Source organism: Drosophila nasuta, chromosome 2L, assembly GCF_023558535.2.
Source record: "Drosophila nasuta strain 15112-1781.00 chromosome 2L, ASM2355853v1, whole genome shotgun sequence".
NCBI classification, from domain to species: Eukaryota; Metazoa; Arthropoda; class Insecta; order Diptera; family Drosophilidae; genus Drosophila; species Drosophila nasuta.
Window position 1 is genome coordinate 12,557,742 of NC_083455.1, and position 27,887 is coordinate 12,585,628.

Sequence of the window (27,887 nt, forward strand, 5' to 3'; positions counted from 1 at the left end):
ACCGTTTCTTTGTTTATCGAAATGTCAAAGTGGTAGCGGTTAGGTTAATCTTTATCGATTTTCCTGCCGAAGGCAGAATCGATTTTATATCGAATCGTTTCAGCTGTATCGCTCGGGCTCAAAACAAAAAAGCCACAAGCCCTTCGTCTGGTTTTTTTCGTGTGTGTTGCAGCGAAGTTCTGCCAGCGAGCGGTTAAAAAGTTGTTTAATTAATCTAGGTACTTAATATTCGAAAAATTATCAAATAAATAAAAGACGCGTCGGAGTGTAAAGCACGAACCACATAAACAGCAATTGTGAATATTTATTTAAATGGAAAAGTGAGGGGAGTGAAATAATACTGTAAAAAAAAACAAGTGAACTGACACAATTAGATATAAAATAAAAGAAAAAGCGTACAAGCCTATTAAACCTATTTTGATAAGCACAAAGTGAGAGGAAAAAAATAAGGAGAGCGGACAGCAAATTGCAATTGCGCTTGGTAAGTATTGCAAACACTATAAATAAAAGACTGTGTGTATACACATACACAAACATGCATACATACGCATGCGAATGTGTGGGAGTGTATGTGTAGCTGTATGTTATCTATCCCTTTGTTGGCACTCTCTGCTCTTTTGGCCTGTGTGACCGTAACAATTGTCAGCATCAATTTGCCAATTATAAGCTTTGCACAACTCCCCACCAATCCCCTCAACCTGTCTTGCCATCTATTGCTGTTGTTGTTGCTGAACTTTTACATGATGCTCGGCACCTTTTCTGTTTTATTTATATTCTATTCTCAATAGCCACATCGCAAACAATACCAGCTCTTCTGGCTTGTCTATGTGTTGGTATGTATATGTGTGCATTGTCATTGAGCAGCAGCTTCCCGCCTCTCCCCAACCCGCCTGTGTGGGTTGTTTTGTGTATTGGTATGTGTGTGTGTGTGTGTTTGCCTATGCATTGCACTTTAGCTTTTGACATTGCTTTCTGCAGCAAACGTTTTGAGCGCTTTAAAAGCTGCACTGCTGTTTAGTTACTGATAGAAGCGGGAGAAGGGGGAACTATGTACTTGGTTCATTCAATGTCAGCTTTTCATTGAACTTGATACTGAAATTTTCGAGTAGAAAGACCGAAGGCTAAAGTCAGGGCCAAGGCTCAAAGCTTTAAGCTAGGCCTACGTGGGAACTTTTAAATATACATTTATCTCGCTTCCATTTGAGCAGCTCTATTACATTATTCAGTTCTTAATTACTTTATTATTTTGGTGCTGTCTAAGGAAATATCCGGATTTGGCATTGTTCCAGTTTCATTATCAGCATATAAATATTAATACAACACATGTGTTCATAATGTGACCTCATTTACACAAAACTTTAACAGGAACTCATTTATTTTGAGCGCTGTACCATCAGAAACTTTAAGAACAAAGAGCATTATAATTAGTGAGAGAAAGCAAAGCTTACAGTTTATACTATATGTAGATTAATTTAAACTTTAAGCGGCTTTTGGCTTAGCTCAAACATAAAGAAGAGTAGCTCAACCAAGTTATTTTTATTCAGAAAACTTTATTTTTACTTATAACATCAAGTACATATGAGAATTTGTTGGTTCCGTACTTAATATTTAATCAGTTTATGTATTTCGAGAATACTAAATTAAGGGAGAAATAATTTGTTGCCTCTTTTAGAATTTCCAACGCTTGCTTATTTAATTTTCTAGTACAATTTGTTTTATTCTATTAAATCTTAATTTGCTATTAATGCTTGATTAGACAAGTATGTGCTCATATTATTATAGGAAAGTCTACCATAAAATACAACTAACTTGGAGTATTTCAGGAAAAACTTTTATATAACCCTTGATTGTCATATATTTGTTTTGTTGCTCGTCTAGTTCGCATTGCTGCCTTCTATAGCGCTTGTAAATAATTTTCTGATAATAAATACAAAAGAAGAAAAACAAAATCCTTTGCACGCAGAATTTGAGCGTGCTCAGTTGCGAGATACTTCAAGACATACTTATTAACTTTATCACAATATATTTTAAAATATAATTTATTACTTTAACAGACAATTAAAAGATTCAAAGGGCATTAAATTCCTTGCTAACATAAAATATTTTTAATAATTTCCATAAAAAATAAACGTATCAACAAATTGAGGTAAATCTAATTTACTTTAAATTAATCTTATCAGAATACAGCAGAATATAAAAAATATTTTCCAAAACAATAACGACACAACTTATACACTTTCAGTGTAAATATTTATCTGTTACAAACAATGTCACATACAATAGATACTTTTCCTAAATTTTGGGGCTGCGAGTGCTGAATACAGAGTAAAATGAACCGGCACGAAATGCGCCAATTTTATTTACTGCTGACATTTCGACGCCCACACATGCGACGTCGACAGCGACGACGGCGACGACGACGCCAAGAAGCCAAAGTTCGTTCAATTGTGTGTTATTCATGAATGGAAGCGAATGCAGAGAGCAGAGAAGGAATGCGGAAGTGGGAGGCAAGTGCATAACGAGTTGAAAAGAGACAACATCGTGTAAAGTTTGTAGGCTATCTCCATTTCGCTTACACACACCACACAAAGAGACAAGGCGCTAACAGCGTTGTTGTTGTTGTTGTTGTTGTTGTTGTTGTTGTCGTTATTGCAGTACTTCATGAATAACCCAGTCAGCAACTAAGGAGTGACTGGTGTGGGTGGTGGGGGGAGTGAGGAAAAGGCAGGGGAGGTGGAGTGCTTTGGTTCAGTTTACGCGTTGCGCATTTAAATCGCAGTTGATCAGTTTGTTTGAGCTTTGAGCTTTAATAGAAAACTTTTGATAATAAGGTTGCATCGTAGACATTTTATTTTCATGAGAATCTTCTCAATTCACACAGTCGTAAATTGATTATGCATGCACATGATTGCCACACATATACATACACGTACACACACGCATTTGTTTATCGTCCCACACGTCCATGTCTTACACATTTCCCAGGACTATAAATAGGAAAAAAGCCTGCCGTCGATTAGATGAAGTTCATTGCGTTGTTCAAAGGGATTTATGAATTTTACATGAGCCCCGAGCAGGTGAATGAGTCTAGTGTAGATGATAAACAATTTCTATCAACATGCGCCATATGTCAGCCAGGTGGCTTCAAGTGCCTTCCTAGCCTGCACTTTGCTCCTCCGCCTCCGTCTCCGCCTTCCCCATTTGAACACACTCGTATCCTGACCCATTGACGTCAGCGTTTCGGTGCCCAAGTGCCCCGCAAGTTGAAGCGTTAAGACGTAAACAAAGGTTAAGTTGATTAGAACCAACAATTATGCTGCAATCTTTTATGGCTTTCGCGTGGGCGTAAATATTTGAAAAGGAGGAAATATGGGGAATTTTAGGAACATAAAAAGGAAAAGAAAGCAAACATAAAAACAAAAAGTATTTTAAAAAAAAAATGAAACTTATTCTGTAATTTTGTTCAAGTGCTGATTAATTAAAAAATTTGGAAAGAAATATCTCAACTTATTATTGAATTATTATTATTTTTACTATACAAAAAAGTAAAGCCTGTTTACAAAATATTTATGAAATCATAGCTCTGAAGGGGAATATTTAAATCTACCAAAATGTGTTGAATTATTTTTTTTACTATACAAAAAAGGTAAAAGTGTTCTAAAAGAAATTTAATTTAAATATTACAATTTTCATTTTAATTTCTGCGACTTGGCTAGAAAATGTTGAATATATATGGTCTTTAGTCTTTGTGGAGTAAAATTTCAGCAGAAGAATTATTAAAATTCCATGGAAATTGCTTTTCAGTGCACATTAAGATTCAACTTGTTGAAATTGTGGAACGTCATGAGTAGCTCGCCCCCAAAAAAAAAACCGAAAAACACCTTGAATCGTTAGCAGCTCATCTTGGCTTTAATGGCACTTCAGACGACATCCAATCGAGCTGACATTACCACTTCACATCTGACACGGGCCATAATCGAACCCGCTAACTAACCCGGGCGGACAGACAAACAGAGGGACGGACGGACAGGCGGACAGGAGGACGAGACATTGCCGTCATCATATGACACACGCGTCAGCATGACGCCCAAGTCCAAGTATCCTGTATATGGTTATTGTTCTTCATCATGTTGTTGCGGTTGTTATTGCTGTTGCTGTTGCTGTCGCTGTTCTCGCCTCTTGTTGTTAGCAATTTCATAAATGGCTTCCGTTTGCACAAGACACGCGCAACGGGGCCATTGAGAGGCGAACTCATCCCCATCCCATCCCCCTTCCCCACCCTCTACTTGCATCCTTTTTATCACACCACGCCGAAATGAAAGTGATGAGCAAGAAGAGATAAAAAACAAGGCATATTGTGTTGCCTGCTTTCAGGCGCTGCGACAGCCAAAATTCAAATTGTAATATAAACATAAATGAAATGTGCCTGATAGTGGGGAAAAAGACGCGATTTCAGTTATGGCGCCACACACACGCATATAACTGATAAATAAACAGACGTTTCAAGGTCAAAGTCGAGGCTGCTCTGTCAATATGTTTTGTATGGGGTTTGCCTTAATTGCGACTAATTATGCAACATCTTAAATAAACTAATTATTTGAATTCAGTTCAGAAAAATACCGCTCGATGATATTTTGAATTAGATAAGGTATTTTCTAATTTAATGTTGGTAAAAGTTATAAATTTAAATAGTGACGTAGAAAAAAATAAAGTAAACTTATTTTATGTTTCTTTACTTTGTATTATTGAAAAATAATAGTATCCCATTTTTAATGATTTTATTCTACAATACGACTTAAACTTTTGCGTAAGTCTTCTTTTCTAAATAAATAAATATTAGTTTTATTTAAGAAAAAATGATTGTTTTGTTTTTTTTCCAAATTATTTTTATTTATAGAACAAAATTATTCTCAGACTATATTGAAAGAAATTAAAGATATCTCATGATAAGCAATTTGTTTATGTTCCACGAAATACACGAATAATTATTATTGTGCATTGATTTTGCGGTTTCCCGTTAGTCATTTTAATGAAAAGAACTTCCCAGGAAACAGTCAATGAACTTTTGTGGCTGGTACAATGCAATTTATCGCTTTGGTCGGTTAACAGTCAACCAGGAAACTAATGCTGAGCGTTAAACAAGTTGATTAATACGCATGCGAAAGCACATTTAAAGCCGAGCTTAATTCAATTAGCTTGCATTAAATAGATGGAAAAAGGAGTGTCGTAAATAACAGAGAACAAAAGCTGCAATAAGAGGAGCAGCAGAAACTGCGGCCAATGAGCAATGTGCAAGTAGAACAATGCTATGTAAAAAAAAAGAAGCGAAACACACTCTGACACAGACACAGACACATACACGTGCATTTGCATGCTTTCATGCTCCGTGGCAAGTGGGGGAGAGAGAAAGACAGGCAGTGCTCGAGATTGATTGCAGAGGAAGCTCTCGCTACAATGGCTCGTGGCAATAGCAGCAACAACAAGAACATCAACAACTACAAGCAAAACAACAAACACAACAGCTGATTGCCATGACAGGCGCAAAGTGCAATAAGAGCAACAGAAGCAAACAAAAGAAACTGTTGAGTAAAAGCGAACGCAATGCGCTCTCTCGCTCGCACTCGCACTCTCACTTTTGCGCTGCCTCGTTTTTAATAAAGAACTTTAAAGAACTTTGTGTGTTGATTAATGACGCATTTGCAAAAATGTTGCATATCATTTAAAATGCAATTAAAACTCATTGCAAAGCCGCGACTAAAATCGATATTCAGTAAAATACTTGCAAACTGCAAAAGGAAGTTACGACCAATACACACACAAATGTACTTACACTACGATTACATGTGTTTGTGTTTGCTTGCCTACGTATTACGTAGTGTATTGTGTTTTCGTTTCGTGTTTGCATGCAGCTTTCATTATGACGTTTCGTGTTTGCGCTTCTGATTTGCATGCAGCCCCAAAAAAAATTTGCATGGCAGCACAACAACAACATGTATACAAATACAAACACAATACTTATACAACATGTATGTGTGTGTGTATTTCTACTAGATTTTGTTTAGAGAATAAGTGTAACAATTTGGTTAATCGCGTTGTGTTGCTAGTTGCTAGTGAAGTGTGACGTTGTTCCCACGCCCAGCACTAAACAAGCCAGTGTTGTGAAACGCACAAATAGACAAGTTGTGTTCAGTCTAGACACGTTGAGCACCCCATAAAGGGTGCCTATATAATTAAAATTAATTACAAATGTAATGGAAATGCGCATGAAATTTACAGTATGTAAATTAATTGTTTGTAAAGCCAAAACAAGTGTGAAAATTCATTTTTGTCGTTGAATTTCATGGTCAATTAATTTCCATTATATATGTTTTGAGTAAAGGTAATGAATTTTAATAATATCAACCATACTAAATTAAGAATTAGTGAGCATTTAAATTCTATTGTTTTTAGTATGAGTACCTAAAAATAAATATTTATTTATTAAACTAATGTTAACCAGCAATAATAAACCTCACCCTGTTCAATGTCAATGTAAATTGAACCCAATTAAAAGCTCATTTAACTATAGATTTGTTTTTAACGCTTTATCGCTCTCTATTCCTATACAATGTTGAACTGATTTAATGACCCTGCTGAACCTAAAATTAACATTAATTTGTCAGGCTTGTTATATTTATCAACATAGACAGAGACTTTCAGGGATAGGTCAGTGCTTGTGGTTATTGCGAGAGTTCCTTATCGATTTTCATGGCGCCAGATAAGATTAGATTCCCATAAAAAAAAGGGGAGAAAAACAACAGCAAATTCGAGCTCCAATTGGCAACCCTTGGTGCCAATTTGTCGTCCATTAATTCCGAGCTGTCAAATGCTCAATTTTTTATTTGCTTAACTCGAACGACAAATATTGAATCACTAAATGAATCTCTCTCTGTGTGCAATAATCAAACACAGCTTGATGCCAAAAATAGAAAAGTCAAAGGCCAAAATGTCTGGCAGCTTTTGCTCAACAATCTCAGTCTTTTTTCTTCTCTTTTGAACTTGTTTAAAACTTGTTTCCACTGTTGTTACATTTGTCTCCCATCTTTTTCTTGTCTGCTGCCATTTTTCCATTGAAAGCAAAAGTGCACAACTTGCAAGCACATCTAAAAATAGTTGTCGCCACCTCAAGGCATTCGTTGTACCAGGAAAACACTCGTATCCAATAAGTTAATGTGTATTGACAGCCAACAATAAATTGACCTTTGGATGAACTCCTCTTAATGAGTTTTCTGCTCTATTTTTAGTCGTAGCCAGTCTAACCTGGAAATTTATCTACATATATTTCTGTTTACTGTAGAAACAATATTTGTTTTGTTCGGCAACACATCGATCCATCATTGTTTGTTTAATTATTATCTCTTGAGACTCACAATCTTTGTGACGACACAAACTTTTGCTGAAAAAGATACTTATCTGATTAATTAAAGCAAATATAATTTCTAACATTTTGTTAAGGTAATAAAAATAAAGTTTTAGAAAATAATGTTTAGGTATTTATTTTTGAATATGTAAAAATTAATGTCTTTAATTTTTCGTATAGACTTACAGTTACCAATTTCTTATGACTTTATATAATAGCTTACAAAAATTTAGCTGCAATCTGAAAAATAAAGTAATACAAAATATGGGTATAAGGAAATTTCTAAAGTTCTTTATTAATTCCATTAGAATTACAGATCTATAAAGCCAAGTTTAAAAAGTTCCTAGAAAAAGAAACTTTGAGGTATTCGCTACTTTCTATATCAATTAATCCTTCTAATTAAAAATAAACCCAAGCATAGAAAAGCCAGCTCCAACAAATCCCAAGAAAGGATAACACAATCCCCTTGAGATGTTTGTAAAATGAACCAAATGAAAATCCAGACACTTGCTGTCCACTCGCGTTTTATTTAATTACAATTACCAATTTGCGTGACACTTTTAATTAATTAGGCGCCCACACAAGATGTGGGAGAAGTTGTAAGTTTGCGTTCCACTCGCACTTAATTTCCAACACTTTATAATGCGAATAAAGATGAAGCATAATATGCAACAAAAAATGAAACCCTAAACTTGGGCATAGCTCTAGAGGCAATTATGGGCGAAGGGCAACAATTTTAGGTCCATGGTCAACACCTAAGCTGGCGGCCCACGTGCATAAATAAATTCCATTCCAGCGCCAGACCACAGAGAGAGAGATAGAGACGGAGAGTGAAACAGAGGTATAGCCAGAGCCCACACAGCATCCACAAGCAAGCGAAACTTTTGCCATAAAAGTTGCTTGCCCAGCCAACGCGATCCCCCCAACCACCATTTTCCACTTCTGCTTAGTCTCCTTTCTGCCCTCATTCTCTTCCCCCCTCCATTGGTGCCTATCAACTGTTGGCTGCGTCGCAATAAGTTTTTTTATATCGTTCTCGCTCGTCTCCTTTATGAGCTTTTGTTGCTGTTGTTGTAGATTTTTGTTGTGCTGTTGGCTATGAGTATTTAACATATTTTTTTGCTCTTGTTTTTATAAGCTCGCAAATGTTGTCAAGGATTCTTGTTGTCTCGGGGATGCGTTGTCGTATTTATAGCCGAGTTTCAAGTGCTCTCATAATTTTTGTTTTTTTTTTTGTTTGTTATACCCTGTGGTAAAATCAGCGCTGAGTGTATTGGAATGAATTATTAACCTTAGCAACTAGCATATTCGATTACAGGGTATTCAGGTTGGCGACCCGCTTAATTGGCTGACATTTTTATTTACGCCTTAGCTATTTGCACATGCCAAGGTCACTGGGAGAATTCATGGCAATCATGAAATGGGCGTAGGTCAGGGACACTTTTATATGTGCCAATAAAAGAGTAAAAGCTTGTGCTAATACCCTGTAATTTATAATTACCAGGGGTGTTTATTAAAATGTCTGCAATTGCTGTTAAAGCTGTTAAAGCTTCCGAGAAAATTTATAAGATTATGGGATATAAATAAATTGCATGTTGAAGTAATTTTTAATAGCATTTTGAATATTTAGCAAAGAAGATTATTATATTGGAAATATTATAGAAAATACTATATTTATACTTACACTTACTGCACTATAAATTTAGTAAACTAAAAAAATTAATTAAAAATAATTTAAATTTCATCAAATCCAAATAATTTTCTTTATGTCGAATTCTCAGTTTTCCTGTAATAATGTACTCTATTTACTACTATTTAGTAAATTTATAAAAATGGAAATAATTATATGTTTTCCACGAATTAATTCAATTGGGTCCCACATGCCATCCACTAATTGTACTCAAATATGATCCACATATTTCACAAAAATTAAATAATTATTTTCTCTATATTATGTATTTCCATTGCAGCACACACAATTTATAAAACAAGACTGAAAAATCACATCCACAAAACACACACACAGTCCACCTCACAAATACTTGCAAAGAGCAAGATGTCATCACGTTCCAAAGAGAGAGTAGTCACCGCATTTCGCAAAATCTTCCACAAGTCCAGCAACAACAACAACAATAACAACAACAACCATAACAACAATAATAATAACAACAACAACGATAGGAGCAGCGATAAGGTTGATGGCGCCGACCACAGCAGCAGCACTAGCAGCAGCAACAGCAACAACAATAACAACAACAATCCGGTTATTGAAGCCAGCACAACAGCAGCAGCAGCGGCGTCGACGGCGGCAGCGATAACTGGAGCTGGCAACGAGGCGGCAGCAGGCGCAGGAGCAGCGCAGTCGACGAACGCTAAAAATGCCGTGGTGCGCGTCGCAGCCGAGCAGGCCGTGTGCGATTCGCCAGGCAAGCGACGTCGACAGGATCACAAGTAAGAAAAAAGCCGAAAAACACAAAAAAGAAAGTAAAAGAGAAAAGGGAAATGAATAAAACATAATTGGAAGCTTAGCTTAGCAAATTACAGCAATGTGTTCAAGAAAAATAGAAAATTTATAAAAATATTGGTTGTTAAGAAAATATAAAAATTACGAAGGGTTGTCCTATACTACAACTAAAAATACAACAAAACTTACATAGGAAAGAATACAAATAGAAAAGTACTTTATTAAAATTATCAAACTGTTAGTAAGCATAAGAAGAAATATCATAAAAAATTATTAAACAAATGAGAAGAATAAATAAAAATAATATGATAGCCAACAGCTGTTATAAAATATTTAAAAAGTTAATGATCTTATGCACTTGATATATAAAATCAATTTGAAATTAATCAAAGCATCGATACATCGATTAGAAACAATCGTTTTAGCGATTAAAACAATCAACTGCTTGTCATGTGAATTGCGATAACATTGACAATCGTTTGACTGAAGAATATGAAATTGATGTTGCGCGATTATTAATATTATCGCCATACATCGAGCAGTTTGTATCACTGATAAAGTAGCGCAGAACCTGCAGTGAAGAACTAACCAATTTAATTTGAAGATAGTGGAAGAAAGGAATGGCAAAGTAAAAATTATTTATGATCATTTAATAACGAATTAGTAATGGCAGTATATGGTATTGTTAGCAGTAACGTCGAATTCTTGGAAGTGCAAAATGTCAAAAAAAAATAAAAACAATATTTAAGGGGGAATAACAGGAAATGAGTCAGGGGACTGACGAAAAACAAAAGTTGCAAAAAGTTCTAGAAACTCGTTCAAACTAATAAATAACTTTTAACTCAAAAAGTGTGTAGAATAGTTTTTGTATTAAAAGTGACGATATAAAGTTGCAGATTCCAATATTATATAGCCAAGAATTATGTATGTATATCTTTTAAATTTAAATATACATTTTTTCTACTCTCTCCACAGAGTTGCACCATCTAATAGCCGCTCGTTAGTGACAGCTCCCGATCAGACCATACGCTCACGTCGCCTCATGAAGGAATACCGCGAAATGGAACGCCTGCAGAGCAAGAACGATGCCACCTTTACGGTGAGTATACACAAATCTTAGAAGTCTACTTCAATTACAATCGATTTCTATTTGCTTAACAGGTGGATCTGGTCAATGATAGCCTTTTTGAATGGCATGTGCGGCTGCATGTCATCGATCCGGACTCGCCGCTGGCCCGCGATATGGTTGAGATGGGCGTGACCGCCATACTGTTGCATTTGAGCTTTCCCGATAACTTTCCATTTGCGCCGCCATTCATGCGTGTGGTGGAGCCGCGCATCGAGAAGGGCTATGTGATGGAGGGCGGCGCCATATGCATGGAATTGCTGACACCGCGTGGCTGGGCCAGCGCTTACACTGTGGAGGCGGTCATCATGCAGTTTGCGGCCAGCGTTGTCAAGGGTCAGGGTCGCATTGCGCGTAAACCAAAAAGTACAAAGGAGTTTAGTCGGTGCGTCCTTGAAACACTTGCAGTCCCGCCCACTCGGTGGCACTTTAATTATGCACGCTATTCATGGGGTGCAAGAATTTTATAGTCTGCCTTACTGTGTCCGTCCGCCTGCATGAACTTAAAGATCTTGTACAGAAATGTGGGCATCAAAGTTTCTCCATGCCGAACACAACTCTAGGTTTTTTAAAGAATGAATATTCCTAGCTATACTTAGTTAGAATGAACTTCTTCAAAATCAATTTAAATTTCTACTTAATTATGTAGAAACAAGTAGCTAACTTGGTAGTACGGTAAAATATTTATTTACATGTTAATTCTTATACAAAACAATATAATAACTAAAAGAAGGGAGTGCTAGCTACTAAGGCCATCGAAAAAGAACGGTAAAATAGAATTCAAAGAGAATCTATTAAAAAGCAACTCTAAGAGCTGATTCAGACTTCCCCTAAATTGTTTGTAATTAATTAAAAAAATAAGTAGCGTGTATCTCAAAAAGTCGGTCTGCCCCGGCTTTAAGCTTCTCTTACATTGTTAATAAAATTCCTATTACCTTTAATATTGCAGACGTCAGGCGGAGGAATCGTTCCGCTCGCTGGTGAAAACACACGAGAAATATGGATGGGTTACGCCCGCTCTGGCCGATGGTTAAATCTGAAGTCGATGATGAATCCCGCCGCGCTGCTCAGCGCCAGCTCTTGCGTTTGCCAATAACAACCATAACAACAAACAACACACACATAGTCAACTCCAACTCCGATTTCCATTCACCGCTCATTAAAAATACTATATTAAAGTATATACAAAAAAAAAATATATATATATAGAATCGATTAACTACAAACTAGTTGTAGATTGCTTTTCCTGATTTTTCAATTCTCTACTTCGGAAAAATGTAGTCAAGTAAATATGTAAACGATTTCAATTGTCGCAAATGAATACCATCCATAAACAGAATGAGAAGTTTAGCAGGAAACTGGCGTCAACTAAAGAACTTAGCTTAACATGTAATTTAGCTGTAGTCATCTCAATGAAAATTAACTAAAAACAAAATAAGAAAAAATCATATTTCAACTGAGTATTATGTGAATTCTTTAATAACCATTTAAGTTCCACACATACGCATATTTATTTACAGTTAAGCTAAACAAAAAAAAAAAATGAAATGCATAAGTCAACTGTGTTATTATAATTTGTTGTGATTTCTGTTAAGTTAAACAAACAAAAAGTCAAATTTGCATCTCCAGCTGGCATACGATGTAAAATGTATGAACATATTTTTCTTAAGTTTCGCATATAGTCAATAAATACAATATATATTTCTCTGTGTGTCGCTGCCTAGTATTCATAATTAAAGATTGTTATCCATTTTTAGCCCATATTTTATGATCTGAAAACGTTTCACATGCAGTTGCTATGACATTTTGAATTGCGCGCTGTGTCAGTGTTGCATAGCAACGAAAGGAAACCACATTGTGGTCAAGCATAACAGTGCGACTCTTCATACGCCGTCGATTAAATCGACGCCACGCGTTTCATCAATAAACACGGTTTAGGGAAATGTGTCGCTCACGCAAATCAAGCATATTTTCTTATACAATTTAATAATAATTTGAAACGCAATAAGACTTTCTTTACCGCGAGCAACGTAATTTAAAGAGGAACGCTTGCTCATTTTGTGCGTAAGTTGGAACGTGTTATGCCGACCAAACAGCTGTCGTTGCCCAACACTACGAAAAAACTCAAAACGGGCTGCAGAAAATTAACAATCACAGGACATCATTTTGTAAGTAAATTAAACAATTTAGCTAAGTTGTAGCATTGCCAAACATATTCCAAAAGGAGCCCCAAGCTGTGGCACAACTAAATTGCGCACAATTTGCCTGCGCTAAATGCAATTTAGCGGCGTAAAATGTCAGTAAAAAAAAGCGCTGGCATCAGTGAGAAAAAAAGGTGATGGTGAAGTAACGAAGGGAAGGGGGATGAAGCATCGACGACGCTGCTGACGCCGGCGTCGACGGTGACGGCAGCGACACTGTAAGAGAATGTGGTGTGTGGACAAAATCCTAACTGGACGCCAAGGCAGTGCTCAACATTGAGACAGCTGACTGTGTGTGTGAGTGTGCGCTAAAGTGAACGAGTAAGAACAAGCTGTGTGTTGTTCTTGCGTGTAAGTTGTGTGTGTGAGTGTGTAGAGCAAGCAATTGAAACCCACAAAACATAAAAATACCCACAGCGCCCAAATAGTAAATAGTTGTTTTTGTTACATGTATTTATAGAACGCAGAACGCAGAAATAACGCATTCAATGGATACGAACGCCAGCAGCAATGACGAACCAAGTAAGACGAACAGCAGCAGCAATGACGACGGCGGCGTCGCTGCCATGGATACTCTGGAACCGCCAGCAACAACAAAGACTCTCAAACGTTGTCTAAGTGTGCCCATCATACGCACCAACAGCAGCGGCACCGCTCTGCCTGGCAAATTGACGCCAATGACAACACGCGCTGCCGCCGCCGCTGCAGCCGCAGCACGCGAGCACGAACACGACGAGCACGAGCACGAACACAGACACGATCATGCACACAGGCACGCACACGAGCAGACGCCAAAGAAGGACCAAGGCCAAGTGCTGCCAAGTCATCGCAGTAATTTGACTATCGATTGCTTTGGCAAAAATATTCACATACGCTCGCAACCAAATTCACGCGAAGTATCGCCAGCGCCCATGTTCAATGTATTTACGCCACGTGCACGTCGCTATTCCGCCAGCTATAGTCCCGCTCTGACCGCAGCTGGTATTGGAGGCGGTGTTGTAGGTGGTGCTGCTGGAGGAGCTGCGTCTGCCTTGTGTTTGACGCCACGCGTCTCGCAGCTGCGACAAGAGGAATGTGCTGATCTGAATAGTCGTGAGGTGAATCACGAGCGTGAAGTGCATCGTGATCTGAAGATCTCACAGAGCTGGGAGGATCTCACGTTGGTGGCCGAGAATTGGTCTTGCAAATCAGATGAGTTCTCGAATCCACTGCAAGTGGTCTTGCCTCAAGTGGGCAGCGGTTGCTCTTCGCCCAGCCCGACCAGCAATAGAGCTGGCATTCGTTTGCCTTATTCGCCGTCACCGACGCGTCGCACTTTCGCCACCAGGCGTTCGATGTCGCCGATTGCGATGCGTCCGTCGTCGCTGGGACCGGTAAAGCGCAAGTTTGAGCTGGACAGCGACAACAACTATCCGGGAGTAAGCAACTGGAGCGTCTACTCGCCACCGCCGCTTAAAAAGATCTTCACAGACAGGTAAGAGCGACGCTCTAGAGGATTACCATTGAGTAATGCTGATATGAAGATTTTAGTAATATAATGGAGGCTATTTGCAATCACAGATTTATGTAGTAGTCTGCAAAAAGCAACCGCGTAGCCTTGAACTCTTGCATTCTTGATGAATGTTAAAATAACCATCCGCCTTTCTGTCTGTCCATCCGTAAAAACAGCTAGATCTTCTAAACTATTGAAGTTAGAGCCGACAAACTTACTGACAATACAGCTTAGTGCTAACGACACCTAAAGTACATTTTTAATTTTGTCACGCCCACATCCCTACACGAAAATGCAATTTAAAAAAATTTGAGAATATTGGTTAAAAACTACAGTTTAAAATTTAATAATTATAAAACACAAAGTAAATGTTCCAAGGGAAGTTCCCTTTACTTTAACTTTTTTTTCAACTCTTTGTGAAAAATATATGTAAATTTCCCAAATGGTGATTTTATGTTACAAAATAATAGTGCAGAAACAAAGAAAAACAATGTTAGAAACATTATGAAAGACAATTTTATAGATAAGTGGATACAATAAACTTTTCTAAAACTCAAACGGTTTAATACAACGTTTCCCTTCTCTCTTTTGCAGTCGTGGCTCATCGCCCGTGTGTCAATCGCCATCGTCGGTCTGTCCCAGCCCCGATTCGGGCACCTACGATGGTCGCATTACGCCCAAGCTGTTCATCTCCAAGCTCTGCACCAACAACAATGCCACCGGCAGCAGTAATAGCAACAGTAATAACAACAACAGCAGCAGCAGCGGCTGCCCATCACCGGTGTCCGCTTCACCCAGCAGCGTGTTAACCGGCAACGGCTTGGATGCGATGTGCAACAGTCAGAGTCAGAGCATCGATGAGGGTATCTCGATACCGGAGAGCGAAACGAATACGTGTCGTAGTCGCACCTCGTCCATACTGTCGACGGCATCGTCATTGGGTGGGCCGCAGTTGTTGGTCAACGACATGGTCGATGATGTCACCTTGATGGACGATGCGAAAAGTGAAACGTCTTCCATTGGTGGTTGTTCCACCGTCAGCATTGAATCCTCCTCCTGCGACAGTGGCGCCAAGGCGGCAGCCACATTCCTCAATCGGCTTGCGGTCGATGATGTGGCCCAGAAGAGTTTCTACATCAATAAGCAGGGATTCTCTGGCGCCAAGAAGTTCATTGTAAATCACGAGAAACTGGAGCCAAGCAAACAGTCATCCACCAAAATGGATGTACAGCAAAAGCTTTAAGCAATTTCCCCCTCGTCGAGGATTGCAACTGTAACTGTAACATATATAGCAAGAGCCCCAAGAGTTAACCCTGGAGATATATAAATTCCGACATTTAGCGTTACAAATTTAAACACACTAAACACAAGCAAGCACCCACCCAATGTCGCCTTAGTTCTTAAGATATTTTTTCATTGTACATAGTTAAGTTTTTGATTCACATCAGTTTTCTTTACACTCGAGTTTTTGCATATCATCTTCATTATAACTTTGTCCGTTTTGTTGTTTTCTCATATCAGTTTTTAACTTGTATTCCCGCATCCTTGCATCTTTTGTGTATATGTCTCAATTAGCCGTCATGCTGTATATCATGAACCATATTCTTATGAGAGTTAAAATCACGTATCTATAAAAAATATACATAATGATATGTAGCTAGATTTGTAGCTCGATTTACGGTATACTTACACTTAGTTCTTAGCCCGCTTAGCTCGTAGTACCAATCCAATTTTGCCAAATATGTTTCTTTTTAGATATACTTATATATACAAACATTATATACTTACATATATGCCCACGATTTATGTGTAGTGGATATCTGCGCATATCCAATGATCATTTTTTATTTTGTCCAACGATTGCATCCCCAAAAGAAACAACAACAAAATAACGCGTTTGGATCGTTTGAAGAATTTAACAAAAACCTAGCTTCAAGATGTTTTTTCTTTGTCAAACACAAAAAGTGCATAATAAAAGAGTTTTTTTTCAATAGATTAATTACTGGCTTTTATTCAACTGACTTACCAATTTTTCAGAGTTGGCATATTATACAGATTGGAATTATTCTTAAGTTTATCTCTTTATTTCTGCCTTACAGATTTATTAGATCTTAAATTAATCCAATCTAACTAATCTATATGATCGCACATTTATTTTAAAATATGTATAAAGTGTAATTTAAAGTGTAATCTTATTTTAACCTTTGAAATTGAAATTACTTTCATTTTGTGAGAAGTTTGCAGTGTTCTTAAAATCAGTCCATAAATCCTATATTAATATATATATGGAAAATATCTATTTTAAATTTAGAACCTTATCTATTCTTTACCTTTTACTTTATAATAGCAACAGAATTATTCACTTTATATAATTAAAGATTCCAACTATTTCTCTCACCCCTTTCAATTATACAAATGGACAAAATATTTTTATATTTTGCTATTAGAAATACATCTCACATTCATAAGTGGAATAAGATATTTATAAATATATAAATTATAGTCATATAGATTTTTTTCGCAGTCAGTTTTGTTAGAATTCCAATGAAATTAGCCTCCATTTCAAATTCCCATTAAAATTTCTTTCTAATCTACTGCATTTATTTACTATAATATATAAGTATATTTCAGAATATATGTATAATGTATTTACTGGTATGTCTGGCTGTGTGATATCATTGGCAAGCCTTATAAAGTGAGGTAGACAACAAAAAAGTTCGAACACCTGGCGCTTTGGGAGCGCCGAGCATTGCTCCCCACTTGAAACGCTGTCTTTTTTTTTGTGCTGATCGAGACTCCCTCAGCCTGCGTCTCTGGGCTGAGTTGGTTGAGTGGGCGTGTGTGGTTTTTGATCTAAAACGAGTTTCATAGTCGATTCGAGTCGAGTTGCAGTCACGAATCGCGGGGATGGCAAAAGGAGGAAAGAACCGAAGACGGCAACGGGTCAATGTTGTTGCCATCACTGGCATGACGTCGCGCTCTGCTTAGATGCCAACCACCCACATTAAATGCATACTAATCAGCATTGTGCAAGGGCCCCCTTTGTGGTGGCGTTGCTCAACACTGTCGCCAGGCTGTCGCAGCAGCCAGCGTTGACGCGACAGTTGCGCTCCAACAATGAAGCCCAAAGAGAGCAACAACAACAAAAGCCTGCTGAGCAAAAAAGGAAAAAGAGCAAAGCAGCAAGAAAGCAAAACGGTTGCGCACGGAGCTTACGCTGCTCGACAGCAGCGCTCTGCTCTGCGCTGCTCTGCCTCTATGTTGCTGTCTCTGTTGTTGGGTTTTTACTGCTGATATGTGTGTTGTTGTTGGTTGGTTGGGACCACGACGATTCGCTCCGCTTCGGTCGTGCTTTAATGGAGCTTGCCGACGACGACGACAACTTCGTTCGCCCCGCTGCTTCAGTCGACAACAACAACAGCTCCACTCGAAAAGTAATCTTGAAAATCGTGAGTTGAGTTTTGCGCTCGCTGGTTTCTTTTTTTCGTCGATTTTATTCATTGTTGCTGTTGTTTTTGTATTTTATTTCTTTTTTTGCTCTCGCTGGTCGCGTCGCGTTTTGTGTATGTTTCGCCCTGCGCCGCATTTTCTTTGTTTTTCGCTTTTGCGTTGCTCGCCTGAAGAAAAATCAAGTTAACAGCCAACGCACGCAACGCGCCATCGATATACAGGGTGTGTGAGTGTGTGTGGGCAGAGAGAAGGCAGCGACAACGACCGAGACAGAGGCAGCGAAGCAATAACGACGAGGAGCTTCAGCTTCGCTTTGCCGGGTCGCCAACGATCGTCGCTTGTTGTTGTTTTTTGGTTTTGCGCGTGTGCATTAAAAATAAAAAGCCTGCAGCGTCAACGCAGACGTCGACTGCGACGCTTCGCTTGCTTCTGCTACTGCTCCCATTGTGTTGTTGTTGCTTCGCTTCGCTGATTCAGAGACGTCGCGCTGTCGACGTCGACTGAAACTCGACTTTTGGCGTTTTGTCGAGGTTGCTGAGCCCGGGCGAACGAGCCGCGAATCCAGTTTCTTCTTCACTCTCGGTCTCGGCTAACAAACAACGCGAAACAGCCACGGCAAAAAAGAAATAAAAATAAAAGCAAGCAGAAATCACTTTTTTTTTGCTCGTTTGCCAATTGTTGAATGTACTGCGGCAAGGTTTGTTTATTTGTGGATTGTTTAATGTTGTTTATATTATTAATTGTGCAAGGATGCTAATTAGCCTAATAAGCATAGCATATACACAGGCGCAATAGCGCAAAACGAAAGCTCTCGGAAAAAGCTTTTATTAAATCACTCAAATTACCTTTCTCTTTCACTCTTTTAAAGCGAAAGCTCTTTTCAACTCACACTTACATTCCCTTTCACTCATCCACTTGCTTTCCTTTTGCTTTGCAGAGCATGGAGCTTTCGTCCGCCGGCTGCGCTGATTGCTGCAGCGACTGCACCCCCCGTCCCACCCGCTTGCTGTGCTACGTCAGGCAGCTGCTGCGAAGAAGCTGCCTGCTGTGAAACGAATTGCCAGCTGCTGCCGAGCGATCAGGCGATCAGCTATGAATATCATGAGCCCGAAGAGAATTTTGTGTCGATTGATGATGCGAAGATTAAAAGCTTGCTGCTCAAGATTGGACAACAGCAGCAGCAACAACGACAACAATTACAGCGCGAATTGCAGCAAGAAAGGGAACGACAACAGCAGCAGCAACAGATTATTGAGCTATTGGATGATGATGAGACTGCAATTCGACGCTCACCTGATATACAGTTGATTCCCAAGCCCGTGGAACAACATCGCATTGTGGCACGCATTGAGCTGAGCGACAGTGAGTGCGATGAGGAAGATCAGGAGACAATAGCTGAGAAGGAGTTGCCACTCAGCTGTGAACTGCGATCGAGTCCGGCTCACATCATCGTGCTGCAGTCAGATGATGAGGAGCAGACGAATCTTTTGCAGCCACTGCCTCCAAAGGTTGAAACTGCAACAAAGAAAAGACCCACGAGACCTTATGTGAAGCGACGGGGTCGCAATTTCTATCAGTGCCAAGCGTGTGGCAAGAAAGTGCAGTCCAACTACAATTTGCGGCGTCACATGATGATACACACAGGTGAGTCGTAGCTCAAAGAGCAAAAAAAAAAAGAAAGAGAAAGAGAGAGAGAGAGAGAGAGAAGAGGGCTCCAATTGCTTAAGTAGCGTGTCTCTAATTGCCGCATCATTCGACTATCAAAAGTTATCTAAGATCTAAAGTTGAATACTTCTTGAATTGATTCGAAATCTGAAATCACTAAAGCTTTTAAACATTTTTAACAAAGACCAACCCTATCAATAGACAAAAATTATTTTTTATATTAATAATTTTTAGAAGTTTTGATCTATTATTAATCAATCTGCCTTAGGACCACAAGTAAATGCAATAATTTATATTAGGTTTGTTTTTGCGTTATCACAGATAACTTATCAGACTTAAGTTTGACATGAGAATTAATATTTTTAGTACAGGTATTTTTAAAAGTCTTATCAAGTCACATGAAATGTTCCTAAAATACAAATTTACAAATTTGTTTATATAGAGAGATTCCTATATATTTATCAAATATTCTTTAATATTTTTGAAATATTTTAGTAAGTTAGGCACCTAAAATATAAATAATATACATTTTTAAACTGTTTCCGAGGTTAAAAAAGGTGTTTTTTTCTAATTTTTTTTAACAGGAGAACGTCCCTTTCCATGCGACTTATGCGAACGTCGCTTTCGAGAGTTCAGCGATCTGAAAAAGCATCGACGTCGACACATGAACGATCCGCGCTATATCTGCATGATCTGTCACTTGTATCCACCGATGGAGCAGGACTCCACGCGCTGTGTGGAATGCGAGGGCAAGAATCTGTTGCTCAATCCTCAGGACTGTGAAGATGGGCCAGAAGTTGTGAATGCTGTGGACAAAGACGATGACGACGATGAAGAGGCTGAACCAGAAGCAGAGCCAGATCAGGCACAGGAAACAGATCAAGAGGAAGGAGATGATACGTTGATGTCGCCACCACCAGTTGCCACAACTTTAATAGCCCCGCCGTCGCCCTTGCTGGTGGTCACCTTGGTGCCTCCATTGCCAACGCCACCTCCCAGTGCATCGGTAACCATTTCGAGCATTCCGCGGAGCTACAGCAGCGCCAACTCTTCCTCGTCGCTGAGCAACGATGCAACATTAGTGTCGCAGTTACCAGCGCGAACTTCTCGCAATCGACGTTCCTATCCCTGTCCGCTCTGTCATCGTCCATTCGGAACGCGGCACAATCTCAAGCGACACTACATGATACACACGGGAGAGAAACCCTTCAGTTGCACCAAGTGTCGGAAGCCGTTTCGGGAGTGCTCCACGCTCAAGAAGCATATGGTGACCCATGTGCGTGAACGCTGGTATAAATGCCTGAGGTGTCCAGCCAAATATAAGGACTATTTGCATTACACATCGCACAAGGCGACGCATGGCAATGAGACACCACTGGAGTTGGGATCTGTTGCTCAGCATAGAGTGCGTTCCTCGGACAGTGACGATGGGGAAAGCTCTCTGGAGGATTGGCTGGAATGCTGTGAGTGCCAGAGTCGATTTACACGCCTGGATGCGTATACAGCACATCTAAAGCAACACGATTTGGAACTGTATGGCATGAGTGTGGATGATGTGGAGGATGACGATCAGGAAGTCGAAGTGGCCTAGTTCACGATGTACTGCAAAGCTTAGAGCAGTTTAATTATAGGCAATGTGAGCCTATTTAGGTTGTAACATTGTTAAAGATCTATGTGTCTGCCTGTCTGTCCACCTCTCTAAATGACTGGATTCCAGAAACTATAAGAGCTAGAGCTATGAAACTTTGTAATATTACTTTTAATGAGTCTGTAAAGCTCGAGTTTAGTTTAGAATTTAGCCACGCTCCCTTATTATAGTTATAAAAAGACTATGGAGACCATTCCATACTGTAAACCTGACTCTTCAATCAACATAATTCACTCCCAGGCTGTATTTTCCTTAAAGAAACAAAAAGCGTAAAGCTTTAAGCGGTAAACCGAAATCCTAATATTTTCTACAAAAATATTATTTCCCCACAATGCGAATTAAGACTTAATGTATATGATAAAACATTAGCATTTATATTTTGTTGTAATTATTAAATATGATAAATATTAATAGATATTTTATAAACGTATTAAGTGCACAAGAGATGTTCGTAAAAATTGTGTTTAAATATATCTGATGAAATTTTATTTAAAGAACAATATGCAGAATAATTGAAACTGTACCAAACAATTGAGAAGACAAATATTGATTGATTGTTATTTCTCTTTTGAATCATTGGTACATTCAATTAAACTGCATAAATGTTTCATTTAGCCCTAACAACATTAACTAAAAATAATAAATAGTAGCACGGAGAAAAAATAATAAAAATAACAGCAAGCGTTTGCAAAATGACTAAGTGAAGGCGCTTGGAGCACACGAAGGTCAATAAAAATCGAGCGAGGGAAAATATTTGGCAATCCACAATTCCAATTTCAATTACTCTAAATGTCAAGTAAGACGGGTTTGGTTTCCTTGGCACATTTGAACACTGAACGCATCATCTTAAGGAAGCCCGTATCCTTGGGCTTCTCTAAACCGCGTTGCACGCGATTCTTCATGACTGAAACGAATTCTTTGTTACTCAGCTGGTTGTCATCTAAAAAAGAAATAAATGAATTAACAACCATTAAAATTTAAATGAAATCATTCTACTTACTGTTCTCATCGAAGATGGTAAAGACCACATCAACCACATGATCGGAGAGATTAACAGCCGCCACAGTTTTGGCCACATGTTGCAACGTCTTCTGATCAATCGAAGCGCCCGCAATGTGATAGAAAGTCAACGCCGTGTCCACATCGTTGATGTTGTTCAGAAAATGAAAGAAGTCGAGATAATCCTGCTTGGAAATGCCAGTGCCATGATCACGAAAACGACGCTTCACACGCTTTAACTTCTTGAGCTTCTTCTTCTGGGGATATCCCGCATAGGCGAGCATCAGTTCAGCAAAGTCCGCTTCGGTGATGTTGCCCTCCTCGTTGGGTTGTTTCCGTTGAAACTCCAGCGAGAGCATTTCACGTTGCAGTTGCTCTTGAAAGTCCAGGAACTTTTCGATGGTCAGCTTCTCATCCATATTGGGTCCAAAGAAATACGTGATCAATGCCGAATTGACGCCCTAACACAAAAATAGAGAATGTCTTTGTATTCAAAATTGCTTAGGAAATATGAAATAATCGCTAATTAATAATATTTATGAGCGTGCGGGGTGCAAAATACAATTATATAGTGTTAGAATGAACGTGAATGGATGGATAGCTAAAGCATTTGGTTAATTACATAGACACAAAAGTACCTTCAGGGACTGGCAAAGATGCAGTCACAAAAAAGGAAGTGAAGTAGTTATTTTTTATATACACAGTTACGACACACACGCATTCAACGGACACGCGTGTACAAAAAATATAGAGGAATAAAGCCAAGAGATATTGAGAGAATATACAAAAGTATACAGTAAATGCTTTTCTTCGTTTTTTGTTTTCTCTTGGATTAGGTTGAGAGACAGCTGCTTTACCTTGAACGTGTTCCCGGTGTTGGCATGATCGCGATGTCGTGTTCCCATGCTCGTCTGTTGTCGGACGAGAGTCGCCACCATTTCGAATTCCTCGCAGTCTACATCGCCATCGCCATTCAAATCGAACATGCGGAAGGCGATCTCGAAGTGACGACGGGATACTGCAAGAAAATTATTGAGTTAAGTGTGATCAAATTTGTATCATTAAATGTTGCTAATTATAATGAAGTAAATTAAATTTACGTTTACAATTTGGATTCTTCCTAGATGAAATGATTGATTCTTAAGTAACTTTGAGCTGCATAGAACCTACATCACTAAAGCACTATAGTGAAAGAAAGTGATCTTCAAAATTGTTTCTTTACAATAGTATCATTATCACTAATAATGTAATTATTAAAATGTCTACTAAGATTCTAGTTTGAAATGTAAAAAGTGATTTTAAACCTAATTAAAATTTCTAGAATCTAGCACAGTTTAGTATCTCTAGTTTGATGACTATTATTATACTGGATATTACAAATTAAGTAAGTAATATTAATGTTTCTATAAACTAGATGCTTACTCGATAGTACGGTGAGCAAAAAGATATAGTCAGAGAAGGTGATGAGGCCAAAGGAGCCAAGCTTGTAGAAGATGCTGTCCTTCTCAAGCTGCAGGTTCAGCTGCTCACCCACCGACTGCAAAAGAAAACAGATTATTGACTAAAAATAATTAAAAAAGATATATAAAACTTACTTTAGGATCGTAGCGTCTATACTGATCCAATCCCAGACCTGAAAGAAAGAATTAATCTTGTTCAGCGAAAAGTATTTTTGTAAAGAGTTCAAACATTAGTTAGTTGTGCGACTGCAAAGGCAATGAGATTTGAGTTGAGATTAGGAGAGCACATACCATCTGGCTGCTTCATGCCTGGCGTCATGCTAGTCAAGAAATCGGTTGGTGTCATGTAGACCTCATGTCGATCATCGGCCACCGGCACTTGGATGGTGGCAAAATAGCGAAATACTTTGTCTGGCGTTGAGAATTGCCTGATGCGATTCTCATATTCAATGATCTAAGCAACGATCGGTTTAGTAAGTTAATATTACTTATAAAATAGGTTTTTCTTTTCTTTGTTTTTTTTTTAAGGAATTTTCATAACGCAGGCAGAGAAAAGGCAAAACAGAATGGATATTGAAGTGATATTAAGAGGATGACGCTAAGGAAATTGTGTTAGTATTTACAGTCTTATGTTTAACGTTTATATATATAGAGAGAGAGTTGCTAACTGAATTACCATCTGGTTGCTTCATGCCCGGATAGATCGAGCGTAAAAAGTCCTCGGGTGTCATGCATATAATTGTCTGTGTCGCATCCTGTAAACGCACCGTTGCAAAATAACGAAAGATTTTGTCTGGTGTCGAATATTGCCTTAAGCGATTCTCGTACTCAATTATCTGGTTTTTGGGAATTTATTTTTTGGGGGGAGTGTTGTTGATGTGTCGGGTGACAGAGAGATGACAACGGAAAATGTGTGACGAACATAAAGAGAAATAAAAATCGTATAACAAAGAAAATATATATCAAGAAATAGAATTTAAATAAAGTCTTAAACACAGAAGAAAGATTTGAAAGCGCAGTTTTGTTTTATACAAGAAGAAATAAATTTAAATATACATCATGAAATGAAATCAAAATAAAGTTTTATACACAACTATTCTATATACAAGAAAGTAAGTCTTTATAATAAAAGAAATTGAAATACATTTATATCTAGATAAAGAATTAAAAATAAAATAAAGTTGTAAACAGAATTATTACAGAAAAATAAAATTTAAAGTGTTACTTTTGTATGATATTTGTACATAAATAAAAAGTTATAAAAAGTAAATTATACAGTGAGTTTAGTTTTTAAAAAAACTTAAAAAAAAAAAATATTTTATACAGCAAAAAATCTACACATGCATCTTGATTTTATATACATGTAAAAAAGTAAGTTATGTTTCAAAAGGTCTATTATTCTACACAGCAAAAATTAGAGTTAAAGACAGGAGTTGTTTTCAAAGAATTATATGAAATGAGTTGTTAACGTTTAAAAGAGTTTTATAAACAATAATTCTATACAGCAAAAAGTAATTTAAAGAGTAGTCGTTTTTTATAGTTATGCAAATAAAGTAATTTAAATCGAGACTTGAGAATTTGAATTTAAAGTGTTGTTTTTACAAAGCAAGTAAGTTTTGTTTTAAAAAAAAGCTGCTACAAACAAATATTATTTGCAATTTTGTCTTACGAATGAAAATTAAGTAAAACCAAGTTCTATAGAGACATATTACTATGTACAGAAGAAAGCGAATTTAGGTTTTTTAAAAAGCCGTTAACATACTTTGCGCTCACGGAAACCAATCTTCTCCTTGACGGCTTTGAGCTTGTCATCGGCATCGACGGTGGCTTCACTATCGCTATCGTTATTGGAGTTGCTTTGGCCGGCACTAACGCCATTTGTGGGTTGCTGGCCCGCATCCGCGTCAACTTTTGGCATGAGCAAGCGCTTCACTCTAAAAATAGACGCATTTTTATTTATACATAGTTTTGCTTTGGTATTGATTAAGTTTTTAATACTTACTTGCCCCAATCTAGCACGGAGATCACAAACAATGTGATAACCATGAAATGGAAGTATTTGGTTACCTTCGGCGTTCTCTCCTCGCCATGTCCAAAACGCTTGTGCTCCCGGGTTTGCTGTAGCTGAAGTTGTCTTTGATTTGCCGTTGCTGTTGTGATTGTTGAGTTTGTGCTCGCTATGATTTGATTCCTATTGCAATAATTATACAGCGTTGTGTATGTACGTGAACTTTGCAATAGGGTGGGGGCGGGCAGTGTGGCGCGTCTGCTAAGCGCCGTTAGCGCCTGCCGCGTTACCAAAAAACGCAGCACAGACATTTTTTGCACGAACTATAAATGTTTTTATTCGCGTTTATTGCGTTTTTCGCATTCGCATTCGTTGGTGAGCTAACACTAAAAATTCGCGCTTAACAACACTGCACGCTACAACAGCTGACCGCACATTCCTTTGTCAATTACGTTGAACGCAAATATTTTGCACTGAACTATGCTATTTACTAACAAAAATTTAGACATGTGTAGTTTAATTGAAGAGTTGCGAAATAAATGCTGAATTAACTGATGACAAGCAGCAGCAACGCACTGGTAACGCTGCGAGAAGAAAACCTGTGCTCCTCACTGCATATAATATAGCTGTCTGGCAGCGCTGTTGTGCTCCTCATAATATGTTTTTTTGACGGTCTGGTAGTACAGTGCGCGAAGTTTTTGAGTGAAAAGCAAGATGCGGTTTAAAAAATTTGTGAAAAATTAAAAAGTGTTTGTTTAAAAGTGTTAAGTGTAAGGTTAAAAGAGTAAAAAGTACTTCTGGCTGCTGGTAGACTTGTTATGTGCAGGTATGTGCAGCTCTATGTTTTTACAACGATTAATAAATTGCGTGACACCCGCGCTAAGATCGACACGCACACACGCGTATGCTGAAGCGTCACGCACACACACACACATATGTACGCATATCACGCATCACACCTTAGCATATCAATCACTCTATCAAGATATTACGATTGCGATGCACTTTGCACACACATACAAATTTCTTCTCTGTGGGCGTCTTTACAAATTGAAATGCTGATTGCATGCAATGTCCATTCGGCCGCACGTTACACGCCAATACACAACAACAACAACAACAACGAGATGAGCGGTAAACGGTGAAATTTCATTTTGATTAATGTAACACACGCCCCGATTGGCGCATGTTGATGTATTTATTGGGCGGTCTTTATTTATTGCACTGCATTGCGCTAATAATAATGTTAACTTCGCTTTCTTGTTGTTGTTGTTATTATTGTGGGGGTTTGACAGGCATTAGTTTTGGTTAACGGAAACATTTTACTTGTTGGCGTTATTAATTACAGAATGCTGAGAATTATTTAAGAACTAATAGTTATTAGACAATATTTCAAAGCTTCACTTACGCTTACGCATATTTTGCACACTTATTAAGCAGTTATCCGCTGAGCAGCCATAGATGGCGCTAGCCATCGCTGCTTTACAGTTGGCGGCAGTATAGTATCGCTGTTTATAACTGATAAATTATGAGCTTTAACTACGTAACTTGAATAGCTGACGAGGCAAATTGTATTAATTAAAGAAATGTTTCGTATTTAGTAGAATTTCAATGCGTATGCGTTGTTATTTTGAACGATTAAAGTACTTGCCGATAGTCGCGTTGTAGCCTACTAGCCATAGATGGCGCCAGTGCTACATGACTGGGCGACAGTTGTTTCAATTACTTTTGTGATATTTAGGCAAATAACTTTTAAATTAAACTGATAATTAATAAAGTTCTTAACTGTTTGTAAGAAAAGTTTTTATTTGAATTATATACTATTTAATTATATTTAAAAAAATTTTATTTCTATAGGATCTGATGAAAAGAAAGTAAATCTATTTGTATTTAATGATTATTCTTCCTTTAACATAAAAGTTAAATCTTTATTAACCACAAATAGTTCACAGTCTGTTTGTGTAGCAAACTCGTA

At 38.1% G+C, this 27,887-nt stretch overlaps 4 protein-coding genes across 9 annotated transcripts; 3 read left to right on the top strand and 1 right to left on the bottom strand.

Annotated features, from left to right (window-relative positions):
- The first annotated feature begins 111 nt into the window (after nucleotides 1-111).
- Nucleotides 112-12,449, top strand: LOC132789411 (ubiquitin-conjugating enzyme E2Q-like protein CG4502). 2 transcript variants are annotated; one of them, XM_060797414.1, is made up of 5 exons: nucleotides 112-481; nucleotides 9,370-9,850; nucleotides 10,839-10,962; nucleotides 11,025-11,374; nucleotides 11,939-12,449. In XM_060797414.1, exons 2-5 carry the CDS (start codon nucleotides 9,456-9,458, stop codon nucleotides 12,021-12,023), a joined length of 954 nt encoding a protein of 317 aa, XP_060653397.1. In that variant the 5' UTR covers nucleotides 112-481; nucleotides 9,370-9,455; the 3' UTR covers nucleotides 12,024-12,449. The 2 variants fall into 2 exon arrangements, with proteins under 2 accessions (XP_060653397.1, XP_060653406.1); XM_060797423.1 differs by lacking the exons at nucleotides 112-481; nucleotides 9,370-9,850 and adding an exon at nucleotides 10,392-10,491.
- A 600-nt stretch (nucleotides 12,450-13,049) lies between these two features.
- LOC132789397 (uncharacterized) lies at nucleotides 13,050-16,681 on the top strand. 3 transcript variants are annotated; one of them, XM_060797391.1, is made up of 3 exons: nucleotides 13,050-13,157; nucleotides 13,651-14,664; nucleotides 15,277-16,681. In XM_060797391.1, the coding sequence occupies exons 2-3, from the start codon at nucleotides 13,679-13,681 to the stop codon at nucleotides 15,923-15,925; spliced, it is 1,635 nt and encodes a 544-aa protein (XP_060653374.1). In that variant the 5' UTR covers nucleotides 13,050-13,157; nucleotides 13,651-13,678; the 3' UTR covers nucleotides 15,926-16,681. The 3 variants fall into 3 exon arrangements, with proteins under 3 accessions (XP_060653374.1, XP_060653365.1, XP_060653383.1); XM_060797382.1 differs by lacking the exon at nucleotides 13,050-13,157 and adding an exon at nucleotides 13,209-13,324; XM_060797400.1 differs by lacking the exon at nucleotides 13,050-13,157 and adding an exon at nucleotides 13,465-13,541.
- A 2,391-nt stretch (nucleotides 16,682-19,072) lies between these two features.
- LOC132790739 (zinc finger protein 853) lies at nucleotides 19,073-21,826 on the top strand. The gene is given in 3 exon segments (XM_060799392.1): nucleotides 19,073-19,129; nucleotides 19,131-19,776; nucleotides 20,382-21,826. Coding segments are annotated over 3 exon segments (1,710 nt in total). The 3' UTR covers nucleotides 21,389-21,826.
- Nucleotides 21,827-22,093: 267 nt separating this feature from the next.
- LOC132790741 (calcium uptake protein 1 homolog, mitochondrial) lies at nucleotides 22,094-26,450 on the bottom strand. Of its 3 annotated transcripts, none has more exons than XM_060799408.1 (8): nucleotides 25,907-26,450; nucleotides 25,667-25,838; nucleotides 24,196-24,358; nucleotides 24,040-24,077; nucleotides 23,867-23,981; nucleotides 23,302-23,462; nucleotides 22,446-22,905; nucleotides 22,094-22,385 (listed from the first exon to the last, which is right to left on the bottom strand). In XM_060799408.1, the coding sequence occupies exons 1-8, from the start codon at nucleotides 26,221-26,223 to the stop codon at nucleotides 22,231-22,233; spliced, it is 1,581 nt and encodes a 526-aa protein (XP_060655391.1). In that variant the 5' UTR covers nucleotides 26,224-26,450; the 3' UTR covers nucleotides 22,094-22,230. The 3 variants fall into 3 exon arrangements, with proteins under 3 accessions (XP_060655391.1, XP_060655402.1, XP_060655412.1); XM_060799419.1 differs by lacking the exon at nucleotides 24,196-24,358 and adding an exon at nucleotides 24,581-24,740 and having other exon boundaries at nucleotides 25,907-26,447; XM_060799429.1 differs by lacking the exons at nucleotides 25,667-25,838; nucleotides 25,907-26,450 and adding an exon at nucleotides 24,581-24,652.
- Nucleotides 26,451-27,887: the final 1,437 nt, after the last annotated feature.